General features: G+C 36.3%; 1 protein-coding gene across 3 annotated transcripts; it reads right to left on the minus strand.

Moving 5' to 3' along the window:
* Position 1: 1 nt before the first annotated feature.
* LOC121792195 (aspartic proteinase 36-like) lies at positions 2-5410 on the minus strand. Of its 3 annotated transcripts, none has more exons than XM_042190050.1 (10): positions 4889-5410; positions 4356-4430; positions 4017-4267; positions 3663-3890; positions 2731-2893; positions 2066-2139; positions 1868-1964; positions 1487-1553; positions 447-518; positions 2-334 (listed from the first exon to the last, which is right to left on the minus strand). In XM_042190050.1, the coding sequence occupies exons 1-10, from the start codon at positions 5105-5107 to the stop codon at positions 165-167; spliced, it is 1416 nt and encodes a 471-aa protein (XP_042045984.1). In that variant the 5' UTR covers positions 5108-5410; the 3' UTR covers positions 2-164. The 3 variants fall into 3 exon arrangements, with proteins under 3 accessions (XP_042045984.1, XP_042045983.1, XP_042045985.1); XM_042190049.1 differs by having other exon boundaries at positions 4356-4485; positions 4857-5394; XM_042190051.1 differs by having other exon boundaries at positions 4356-4485; positions 4889-5120.
* Between the last annotated feature and the right edge of the window lie 7978 nt (positions 5411-13388).

The following is a 13388-nucleotide window of genomic DNA, read 5'->3' on the forward strand; positions in this document are numbered from 1 at the left end:
AAAAAGGAAAATGAGACATTTCCATTGGGATAATTGTAAATGATAGATTATTAGATTATGTTTCCAGCATGAAGATGGATTTTCATTAGGTGGTAAAATATTCCTAATACATCCTTTGTTAGATAGGGGGAAAGGCACATTTGCTGCCAATTGATAAGAGATGACTATGTGAAATAGAAAAAGGGCGAGGAAAAATGATTTACAAGAATGACCACTAATATATACAGTGCGGCAGTGCTAGTTGATAAAAATGAGCTGCTGCTCACGCTCAGCTGTCCAGCATTCATAAATTCATCTTTACTAGGAGTTAATGAAACATTCACTGATAAAGAGCCTGAAAAGAGCAAATATTTGGAAAAAGAAAAATTGATGAAGTTACCATCAGCAGGATACACACCATGCGTTGTAAAATGATTAAATGAACTTGGTTGAGAAATTAAACTTACAATCATAGTCTGCCCATCCTAGTCTTTGTTGAGCCAAATCATAGACAAAGATTTTATCTTTGAGAACAAGATCTGGAAACAAGAAAATAGCATATAATTCGTACAATTCTCACTTGTGGATGTTTGACATGGTTATGAGGTGGATTCATAACATTCTGGCAACAGAGTAGTGCATACTTGCATTCAGTTCTAAACTAGCAGAAAACATATCCGGTTCCGGTTTGGTACATGTCATTTATATCCAAGACAATTGTTTCTTCCAACAGCTGATTTGGAGTAATACGTAAAATTGATAGCAATATAGAGGAAAATTTTCATTACAATTTGGGCTTAAGAAAATCAAATCTGATAACACTATAATAATTCAATCAACTGTAAAATCATGCAATTTAGACGCACGACAATCGTTCCTAATTCTTAACAAACTATTGCAATATTTGGTGCCATAGCAGCAGAACCAGCAGACAACATATTAGAGGCAAGGATCCAATGTCAGAGAATTTGCCATAGTGCAACAAGCATGAAACAGAGATGAGTGCTCCTTAGTTGTCTAAGCACAAAAATGGTCCATGGAATATCTAATTGTGCATATATACTTGTAGTCTTTACAGAACTCCAGGACCTGCTCTAGGCATGGTTCAAGCAATATTTTGGCCTATACTTATATGAAGCTCCCTGTTTCTTTAACTTTCAGTTCAAACCCCTATATCAAATTACAGCATAGCTTTAGGAAAAACTACAGCATAGAAAGCAATTCGTTTTATGATTTTCTTGATCAGTACATAATCTATGTTTAGCTTGTGCATTTTGTGTAGACTGTAAGATCGGTAGTGAAATGAAAATTGAAGTTTTGGGAAAACTCCATGAAACTATGGTAATCTGCTTTGAGGTTTCGTTTGGCAGTATATAATTTTGGTATGGGTTCTGTTTTGCTTGCACAGATCATAAGCTCAGATGACTAGAATTGAAACCTGAAAGCCGATCAGCTGATAGGTACTATACATATTTACACAAGATCATTTTCTTTAAAGAAAACCAACCTCCTAAAATTGTAGTGCCTTGATTTGAAGCTTTAAGGAAGCCCACACACCACATTGAAGCACCATCCTAAAAAATGGAAGTAATTAGAAGTTTTACAAATTTTGTGACCTGAAATAACAATATTAGGCAATGACAATAACTACAGAGGGCAACAGAAACAATAATAACTACTATCCTGGTGACGAATAAGCCAATATAGCTCTGATGAGAGGGCCGGATGGGCAGGGGGGGTAGCAACAATATAAACAGTAATTAACCCATGAATAGCAAACAAAATGATAACTAAAAACAAAAGTTAATTCTTTCATAGTCAAAGAATTATTGCAAAACTGTGAGGAAATAGTAATACATTAAAACATATAGAGAGGTGGAATACTCACAACAAAGCCTGAGCGCACGAGGTAGTCGATTGGTTTTAGATACATGGATGCACCCCCAGCAAAGTTGAAAGAAACTGGTGGAAAAATCTCAGCTACGCTGGTTAAATAACAAAAAGATATCTAGTTCACGTTTCTACCAGTCAGATCAGGAATCTTTACCCAACAACTTTTCACACTAATAGCTGTCAAAAGCCAAACCTGGTAGAGACTAGATAGCATTGGTTTCCATTAGAGATAATTGAGGAGGCAGATGTAGAAACAGCAGCTGCTATCTGCAAGGCCAGTAACCATCTGAGTTAAAGTTGGCTAAAAACAGTTGGTTTTTTAAATGAATCAACTTTATGAGATCTTATTATTAAAACACATCATCATAATCTGGCAATATTGCAGTCTTCATATAATTCATACACCCATGCAATAGAAAATAACCAACACCTTAGGAAGTCTTATAATTTCAAAATATATGAATAAGGCATGACTTCCCAACATTTGATGAACTTACATACAAAGAAAAAGGAAACAATATGACTAAGAGATAAACTCCCCTTAGTGTCCGAATCCTTACTTGTTTCTTTAATATGCATGCATTTGGATAAGCACAAAAGAGCAGCTGACAGACGCACGCAAAGAAACAAACAGGAAAGTAGCATTTTGAAGTTGCGGCCATATATGTTAGTTTTTAGTGGCTGGAAAGTCTTGTCCTATTATCCCTTACAATTTAAGATAACAGTTAGAATGTTTCGGCAGTTTTGGGTCCGAAGGGTTTGTTTTTTAGTCAACTGGTAGACCCTAGTCTAGTTAGTGGCTGGTGCCTCACAAAATCATAAACTTCAATTGGATCCAAATTGGATGAAGATATTTACAGCTGCAATAAAAGGTTCATAAGCTGCTTCCACAAGGTAGACCAAAGTTGTTCCAGAATCAACAATTGTTCCCTGATTTACTGAAGTTGCAAACACTGTTGGGTCAATAGGCAACAGTTCCCCGTTAACAGAGATGCTCTGCAGATATAAATTGTAATGAGGCCTGTAATATCAGTAATATATATCAGATGCTATGAAATAATCGTAGATGGATTCACAATATAAAACCATCAATGCAGTTTCAGCTCAAGATTTCTTTCTCCACACTTAGTTCAGGACTACCATAATGCATATAATATCAAGTGCAAAGTCTCTACTGCAAGATCTACACAACTCAAAGAAACCAACCAACATCACAATGCAACACACCTTTCTTGTCAACAAATGAATAGTTGATAATACCATCTGAAATATAATTTTATATTAATGGTGCTGATTATTTAGACAGTAGAAAGCATATAAATTGTACCTAAACCATAGAGGTTTATCAGCATGAATACATAACAGAGACCCTAAATAGTTCAGCATGATCATAAGTTAAACCTAAGGGGACATATAACAAGCATGTTAATGCTTCTTAAAATTTGCTGATAGAATAATTCATTGAATAACAATGAATAACAAAATTCACTATAACAAGTAAGAGAAAAGACAGATATAGGACCTTCAATCATGTTTGTGATCCCAAGATTGTCAACCAAAGACTAACAGAACAAACATACCCATGGATTATAGCTATAAGCCTATAAATACCTCAAACCAAACTTAAATGCATTTTTATAGGAAGAAATACCAACTAGTTTTCAACCGATCAACTGCATGACCATTTTGTTGGATTGTAAAGCAAGTGACATGGTAAATGCTGTGTGTCATGTGTAAGTGATTCAAAGTCAGTAAGGTGATAAAATTTCTATGTTAGAAGGTATACGTACTGTGAGGGAACAAGGGGAGTATAAACGATTCTTGGATCCAATATCTCACCAAGAGCAAATATACCACCACCATTACCGTCTCCTTTCAAGCAATGGGAAAATACATTAGGAGTAATCTTATGTGATGACAACTGCGATATTACAGAAATATCCTGCCTGCCAAACCCAAATATTCCATCAAGTGCTTTAGTGGATTTGGCCAAGTCTCCAAACAGAGAGGTGCTACACCTGTCTCCACATATCAGCACATGGAAATCCTGTTAAACATAAACTTGACTGCTAGCAACAAATGAAATGCATAATAGATTAGATTTAATTAACATTATTTTGTTGGGGCCAAAATGGCAAGCTCACCCAAAGACAATAGGAGCAGAGGAATTGACGACTAGAGAAGTGGTCAAAATTGAGTCAAAATATAGTATATCAGATACATAAAAACCAGCTGTGCCACTTTGATCCGCGTATTGAAATGAGTAGCCACATTGATTGCTTTCACCGAAGCATTCAGCAGCTGCAGTTTGAACAATGGAAGCACATATATTATCTGAGCAGGAAATAGAGGAAACAGTTGAAGATGCACCGGGGTCGAAGAAATTGAGAGGAATCTGCAAGCACAGCACAACTCAGCATATGTACCACAAATTACTCTAATCAAATGTCAAAGGAAGCTTGTATAAAGAGTAAGAGTTTTACCCCTAATCCACTATTCTGTGGGCAATCCGTACAAGAACTGCAAGCAACCCACAAGATGTCGCTTCCAGTATCAATCTGCACATTAAAGTCACGTGGTGGAGTTCCTAATCTCACTTTTGTAAAATAAAGTCTGCATAAATGAACGCACTCAGTCAATCGTCAAACAAAAAGTAGAGCCAAATTCAATGACATAACCATACATGCCCTGTAACACCATCTTCCACTGATTCACCCCAAAGACAAGCATGCAGCCATATTTAATGAGTATCAGTGAAATGCCTTACTCCGCAACTTCCATATTTTAACAATAAAGATAGCAAATAGGTATAAGTGTATAACGAACTACAATTCAGCATCGCCAAAATACAAATCTAACAAAACTCCAAAGAATCAAGTAAATTCAAATCAAACAAAAAAAACACGGAGTTAACTTAGTTACAAAACAAAAACAAAAGGAAAGAGGGCGGGCGAGGCGAGAGAAGTGAAAAATTGGAGAGTTACCCAACGACGTAAGGGTCAAAAGAGCCGACGACCTGAAAATCGACAATCCCGCCGGAAAAGCTCTGCAAAATACGCGCGTGGCGAGCACGGTCCCGAGCTTTAATAACGTGGAGCTCCACCTCCTCATCAATCGGGAAGGCTCTGTGCAGAGTAAGCACTCCTTCAATTCCGGCGCCACCGCGCACCGTCGACAGAAAAGTAGCTGCTGCAATAGCGAATGCGACTGCGATTGCGACCAGCGCCGCTGTCATTGCCGGCCGCACAGAGAGATAGATTATACTGTAGTTGTGTAAATTTTGTATGAAATGTGTGAAAAGGAAAAATGAAATAAGAATCGGAGAGGTTGGTGTGTTTGGTTTAGCTTTGCTGAGATGGAGTAATGTAATGGTGTCGGACTATATAAACAATTTCTACTCTCTGTGTGATTATGATAAAAAAGTTGATAAGTGTGTTTTTGCAGATTTATTTATGTGCACTGTCATTGTAGCCTAGCGGTTTAGCAAAAGGTTGTGGGTTTGAAAATGGGTGTACACATCGTCTCCGACATCGCATCTAACACAGTTGTAAGAGCCCTGAGTGAAATTAATTACGGGATTCATCTATAATGATTGTGAAATGCTTCATACAGTACTAACTACATTCATCTATTTTGGGTTAGTTCTTAATAGTCAATCCGTCCCTGAAAATGATTGTTGTGAGATTAGAGCATCTCCAGTGAGCGGATGTCCCACTCGGACATCCACTAGGACATCCCAAAAACACCTCATGCCGCGTCACTGAGACTTCTTATCCCACTGTCATGTCACTAGGACATCCACTGCACAATCCGCTCTTCCCATCGCCCTTCCCACTAGGACTTCCCGCAATAAAAAAATCACAATAATGTAATTACGTAAAAACGGAATTATAATTTTGACACGGAATACGGGAAAACAAAATACGGGCAAAAATACATAGTCATAAAACATAAAAAAAACATAGTTAGAAAAAAAAAACAAATTACATAGTCATTCAAAAAAAGAAAAATACATAGTCCAATATCTCCATTAAGTAGAAATGAAATTTGTAGTAAAAGAAGAGAGAAACTTGTTAACACAAGTGGTGCGAATGAAATGAAGTTCAACGAGCCGTATATATAGAGTTTAAAAAAAAATTAATTACCGGACGTCCGACCCGGACGTCCGACCCACTCCACAATGGCGGACGTCCGCCCGCCCATCGCCCGCACGTCTGAGGACACCCGACGTCCTCACGGGACGTCCGTATCCGACCTTCGACGCCACAATGGTGGACGTCCCGGTCGCCCGTCGCGGACGTCCGACCGGACGTCCGCCATTGGAGATGCTCTTAGGTAAATAATTGATAAATGTACTGCGAGTAAAAAACGATTTAGAATCAATGTATAAAGGCTGTCATTTGGGATTAGTTAAGTAAAAGGGACTAACTGATTATAGTCGACGCTTTTTGAGTTACAGCTGCTATTTATTATTTATATATTGAAATACTTTGTCTTCTTAAAATTAGAAATGAATTTGGTAGTGTTCGTGTAAATAAAATCCAAATAAAATAGGTATGTTACTAGTTTTGGGACTGATATAAAGCTAATTAAATCACTTCTAGTGTTTCAATGTCCAATGATTACGTTGCCCTAGTAGATTGAAATATATGGCTTCGCATATCCAACATATGGTATTGAATTAGTAAGGCCATCTACTGAGCTGTCTCTATATCATCCCTTAAATGGTGTCTTAACTACTATTTGACAATTATTTAAGGGCCCCACTGTCCTTTTTTCATCCATTCCTTAACTAAGGGATGGAACCTGCAACGCTCCGTCCCTTAACCGTCCCTTATTCCGTCCCTTAATTACTATTCATTCAATTTCATTTTTTTTCCAACTCAATTCAATTAAAACAAACACACTTTATTAAAAACACACTTTATTAAAAAATACACAAATAAAAAAACACACAACATAAAAAACACATAACATAATTTTAAAAAGTCAAAATTGGGTGGTTGGTAACCCCCGGTGTCGCCGAACCCTGGGTCCCCGGCGTTGACGAACCGAAACCGCCCAATGTGTTGATCATGGTCTCCCAATCGCCGAACGCGTTGAGATCCCACCCGCCGGAGTCGGAACCGCCGTAGTTGCCGTCGTCGTCGCCGGACATCTTGAGTTGTTATATGAAAATTTGAGAGAAAATTTAGATGATAGGAAGAATAGATGTGTAGTTGTGTGTGAAATGAGGATAAGTTTATGAGTATTTATAGAGTCAAAAAATTAATTAAAAATCAAAAAAATTAAAAAAAAAACAAAAAAACGGTATTATTACCGTTAGAAAAAAATTTTCTTTTATATTTATTTTATTTTTAAAAAAATATATTTATTGCGTCAGCACGTGACGACGCCCACTCGCGGGCCGGCGAGTGGGCGTCACGCACGACGCCGGGTCGCGCCACGTCGCCTAGGTGCGTGGCGAGACAGCCCGTCTCTTGGCTCGACGGGACGCGACGCGGGACGGGACGGCGAGCTGCAACGCGTCGCGCCGGGGTCCCGTCTCTCCGGGACGGGACACGAGACGCCGGCGAGACCCGTAGTGGATAGTCTAATTCACATTTCTATATGCTACACAACATAAACATAGTACATTATTTTTCAGTTTCATCTTAAAATATTAAAGATTCTCGGACATATAAACCCCGGAGTTCGCTGCCCCAGTTAATATCAAATATTGTAAACTAAAATTATTATTCAACATCATACAGCAGAAAGAATGCTTATAGGGATAAACTAGTTTATAGATTAATAAGAAATTGAGAGAGAGATTGAATTCTGGAACCTTCATGACCAAAAAAGTGGAGATGTTGGGTACTTGTAAAAAAAGTCAATAACTTTAAAGTTTGATATAGAAAAAAGAGAATAAAATAAGTGGCCTTCCATTTATTTGCCTTTGCACGTATTATTGCCATGCACCGCTTAGCGTAAATTACTTGGCCTTTTCGTCTTGCGTAAAATTTAAGGTCTATTTATAATTTTATATGCTCCACAGTCCACCTCCATGTCTTGTCTTAATCAATGCATGCATTAGTGGACAAATATAAAATTAATTTTCTTAGACTTTTATTTTTCAGCATATACATTGAAAATTAATTTTGACCAATATTTCAATAATTGATTCTGATTACTTGATTAATTTATTTAACTTTTTTTTAAAAACACCGGTGGATTAATTGATTAATTTACTAGCATGTGTAAATATTAAAAGACCAAAATACCACGGCCTTCATTAACAAAAAAATTGACAACTAGTATTACAAATTTAACCGATAGTTTCGGTGTTTTAAAAACTGGACCGGATCGCCCGGTCGGACCGGCAGCGGGTCCGGTCCGGTTCGACCCCAAAAACCGTTAGTATGTTAGGCCGCCTTGAACCGTTGGAGCCAGCCGGTCAAACTGGTTGAACCGGAAATCGGTTTTTATGTTTAAAATGCTTGTTTAAAATATGAGACTCATTGAACCTTAGACCTCTAGGTAAGATACCAACATCTCTGTCACTCCACCATAAAATCTTGAATGAAATATTGTGAACATTGATTATTGTTATACATTAAATCTATAATTTTTTGTCCACACAAATTAATATTTGTGTTTAGTTTTATACTTTTAAATGATTGTATGTTGTGATATGTTTAATTTTAATTATAGAGTGAACTACATAAAAAGTCTCTGGCCTTTAACATAATCACATATCGTATATTTGTAGTCATTTTCCGGACTAAAAGACCATTATGCCTTGCAGGGCATTTAAGACATATTACCCTATCTTTGCTGGCCTACTCTGCACGAGGCTGCACTTTTGCAGACATTAGGGCTGCACCATTGTCAACTCAAATTTGATGTGTCCCAATACCGTGTAATGTCGTGTACTGTGCATCTATATTTTAAGTGTTTGAAATTAATTTCGCTTCTTCCTTCTTTCTCTCACTGTAATTCAACCTTCCATCGTGTTTCGTCGTTTGAACTCTACCGTCGTATACTCTGTTGTAAGATCCCAATTTAGGTAATTTCTTCTCTCGCACTGAAATTCGTCCTTCCATTGTCTCTCGTCGTGTTATCCCTACCGATTTAGGTCTATTTTTTGGGTTGAATTTGGAGCTGAATTTGGTTGTATTCAATGTAGGGTTTATGTGTGTGTGGCGGGGTCGTGCAGTTTTTTGGGATTTCATTTCAAATCAAAGTTGATGTTCGAATTAATCTGTGTACTTCCCTCTACATTTTAAGGATATGAAAGTATTTTCTATTCTCTCACCTCAATTCATCCTCCCATTTTCGTTCGTCTAATGCGTGTGATCCCTGCCGCCGTATACTCATTTTTCAATTCATTCTCTATAGTTGAACTTGAGATCGCAATGTTGGTAACTTGCACTCTGACCCATTTGGGTGGATTTTGTAGCTGAATTTGGGTGGATTTTGCAGCTAAATCTGGTTGTATTCAATTTAGGGGTTATGTGTGTTAGGCTGTGTCGTGCATTTTTTTGGGACTTTAATTTCATAAATAATGACGTATAAGTTTTGTAATATGTTTGGGTTTTAATTTCCAATTCCAATTCAGGTCGTTCTTGCAATGTCTTCTTCAAGTTCTCAATCATTCGGGTCAAGTTTCAATTGGGATTGGCCTCGTCCACAGATTGTGAACTGTAATCACGATCTCGAGGCTGAGCTTGTGACATCTAGGATGATTGCTAATCCTGGTCGACGTTACTATCGTTGTCCAATATGGAAGGAAGATGATTGCAGATTCTTCTGTTGGTTTGATGCGGGTCTTTCGCCAAGCCAAGACACTTACTTTCAAAGAATCAAGCTCGAACGAGACAGGTTTGAAGAACAACTCCGATGCAAGAATATTGTGGAAGGTGTTCTTGAAGATAAATTGCACATGAAAAGTGACGACTGTGACGATCTGAAGTTAAAATTGAGCATGAAGACTGAGGAGTGTGCACGTCTTAATTTAGAAATTGTTAGAACCAAAAAAAACGTCCCAAAATTTTGGGTAGCGAACTACCTATTTTGTGAAAATTTTAGGCGGGGTGGGAGAGTGGTCAAGTCCGAAAACATTGGGTTGTGAAATTTTTGAAATGTATTTGTTAAATCACAAATAGAGTATGGTATACGTGGCACGTATACGTGGTGTCTCGGTACACAGACCGCCGCTGACGCACAGCCATCATAACTGACGGCTGACGCACAACCGTCAAATTGCGTCAGATCGCAAGCCGCCACTGCAGATGTCCGTGTGATATGCCCATAATGCCCTTTTAGGGCTGAAGGGGCATTTTAGTCCGAAAAAACATGATATGTGATTATGTTAAAGGCCAGAGACTTGTGGCGATATTTTTTTTCGTCAGGGGTCTGGAGTGAAACAAATGGAAACGTCAGAGACATTTTATATAGTTCACTCTTAATTATAAGCCACTAAATTTTATTTTATTAGTATAATATATATATATATATATGTGTAAAAAATTAATTTTACCTAAGATTTAATATTATATATATTATTAATATAGTTTATTACTCCATATTTACTAAATATTACTCCAAACTTACTAATAATTCAAGTTTAATTTTATATATTAACTAATAATACTATAGTATATATTTATCCAAATTAACTAAATATTCATGTTTAGTTTTATATATTGTCTATAATATTATTCCACCACATAAATGTTTTTGAGATAATATGAATTTTATCTATTTATATATGTAAAATATGTACTACTTTTTTTGGCTACACTAATTAAAAATTTATGTACTTAATAATTATTTAAATTTTACCATTCACTTATTTTAAATACTCTTAATAATTAATTTACTTAAAATGTTTAATATATGTTTTTGTTATATGTTACTATTAATTATTATACATTACTCACTAAATTTAATATATTTTGTAAGAGTATATTTAATTTTATATTTGCAAGGTAAAACGGTTCGATCAGTAATTGAACCTGTCGGATCGGTTGAACCGTGAACCAGTAGCCTCGCCGGTTCACCGGCTGGTCCGGTTTTTAAAACATAGTTTCGATATCAAACAATAACTACCCCGGCCGGTTAGAAATGAAACCGGAATATCATTTTTGTCGGTCTAATTTAAAAAAAGTGTGTATCGCTATAATAACTCCTAATAAAAATATTGTAGTACTCCATAAAATATGTACTCGTATAGTTATCATAAACGTGACTATGAGTTTAGCAAAAACTCATCCAAAAATCAACAAACACGTCTCATCTAGTGAGAAATAATTATATGAAAAAAAGTAGAAAAAACGCAACTTGAATGGGATAAGTTTTGTTTCATTTGTGCTAATCATTTTAAGTTATCTACTTGTTTTAGCAACGGATATCGTAGACAATGACTTAATTTCATGAACACGCTTGTCGATTTATCAGTTACGACCAGTGACGGAGTCAGGAATTTGATACTGGGGGACCCAAATTATATTTACCAGTTGTTGAATATTTTTCGGTGTCATCAACGCCATAAAAACACAGACATGACGTATATAGCGACAATTTCGACATTGAAATAATTAAAGCTAAATTTTTAAATAAACAACATAAATTTTAAATTAAATTTAAAAATATTGTATGACAAAATTTACACATCTATGAGACATTTTTTATTCCTAAATTATAAACATTAGTATTATTTTATGATCTTAAATTAATACTACTATATTTACATAAACTTACTAATTTTGAAAAAAAAATTTACATAAAATTACTAGTGTAGCCAAATCCAGTAAAAACACAAATGAATTAATTAATAGCTAATAATTTTAGCTAAGACAAAATATACAAAATAGTCAAATGAATTACGAGAAAGCACAAATATATTAATAACTAATATGACAAAAGTCACAAAATAGTGTGAGAAAATTTACAAATGAAATTGAATCTAGGAATAAAATCCATCGACTAATTAGTATGACAAAATTCATAAAATAGTGTAAGATATATTTACAAAAGAATTTGAAACTAGGAATAAAATCCATCAAGTTAAAAAAAATGGCCCACAAAATTGTCAATTTAAGGATTCGATCACAATACCTAATGAAGCAATAACTAGTTTCCAAGCCAATTGCACTATCAAACTCTTTGACAGATGAATGCATATATAATTTATACTGAAATTAGAAATGGGTGAGGGGCCCAAGGACCCCCTTGGCCCAACCGTGGCTCCGCCACCGGTTGCGACGCACCCTTCAATATATACTGTATTTTTTATTATTATTATTATTCTTGCATCACAAGTACTGTTGTTTCTTCCCACGTATTTGGACTTGGACAAATTCCATTTAAAATAAGTTCTTGTAATTTTCTTTTGAATCATTTTCTAAAGAGGGAACATCATTTTTGGTCTACGAACTTTGTCAAAGTATCATTTTAGGTCTGTGAACTTTGAAAATATCATTTTAGGTCCGTGAACTTTGAGTTAGTATCATTTGAGGTACTTTTTACTATTTCCAAGTTTTTTTGGACGAAAATACCCTCAATACCTTAAAGTGTATAAATTTTTAATAAATTTGTCATATACTCATATTTTTTTTATAAATATCTTTACAATATATTTTTGACAAATTTTCTAAATATAATTTGACCTTAAATATTACTCCCTCCGTCCAGGAATAGGAGTCCCGGTTCACTTACCATATTTAGAAAAATTAATTACCCTTCCCCAATTCTCAATTACACTCTCCCACTCTCTCAATTACACTGTCGTTTACTCCATCCTCTTCCTATGTGGAAACCTTAATCCACACCGCTTTGACGAAGATTCACCGCCGCCACCGTCGCGATCTACCCCGGCGTCACGAAGATCGTCGTGAGGGGAGACGGCGTCGTCGATGTCTCAGGGACGGAATTCGAGCTCGATCTGTGGTGGTTCCGCCTGCCGCCATCCACACGCCCCGAGCTCGTGTCCGCCGCCTACGAGGACGACGAGCTGGTGGTGACCGTGCCGAAGGGGGAGGACGAGGAAGATGGCGGCGAGGATTTGGGGAATCGGAGTAGCTTGTTCTTGTACAGTAACCTAATTTCCCCCCTCTTTCTCTTAGCTCCAATTTCAATTTCAAAGAAAACGTGATTCACTTATTTGGTGTTCGTGATTCAGACTCACTTATTTGGTGTTCGTGATTCAGATTTGGTGTTCGTGATTCAGACTCAATTTCGTGATTCACTTATGTAATGGAAGGCATTTTTTTATGTTGAGTGTTCTTATTAAATTCAGTTTGCCATTAATTGTGTCCATTTTTTTGGCAGCCTAAAATTAAATTCATGATGCATAAAATTAAATTCATGTAGCACCCCTTGATATGAAAAGGTGCTGCATTGTTGTAGGCAAAAAAAGAAGGCAGCTGGTTGTATGCAAGCTAAAAAAAGGGTTTAAAACAATGAAGGTGGGTCTCAAATTCCACTATCACACACCATTTATTACACACTCCAAAACTTTCTTAAAATCCGTG

Source organism: Salvia splendens, chromosome 2 (assembly GCF_004379255.2).
Source record: "Salvia splendens isolate huo1 chromosome 2, SspV2, whole genome shotgun sequence".
Lineage (NCBI taxonomy): Eukaryota > Viridiplantae > Streptophyta > Magnoliopsida > Lamiales > Lamiaceae > Salvia > Salvia splendens.

Coding starts and splice junctions, on each gene's coding strand:
- LOC121792195 (XM_042190049.1), bottom strand. CDS start 5,107: ATGACAGCGGCGCTGGTCGCAATCGCAGTCGCATTCGCTATTGCAGCA. Junction 4,486..4,856: donor TTTGACCCTTACGTCGTTGG/GTAACTCTCCAA, acceptor TCATTTATGCAG/ACTTTATTTTACAAAAGTGA. Junction 2,894..3,662: donor ACTCCCCTTGTTCCCTCACA/GTACGTATACCT, acceptor CTGATATTACAG/GCCTCATTACAATTTATATC.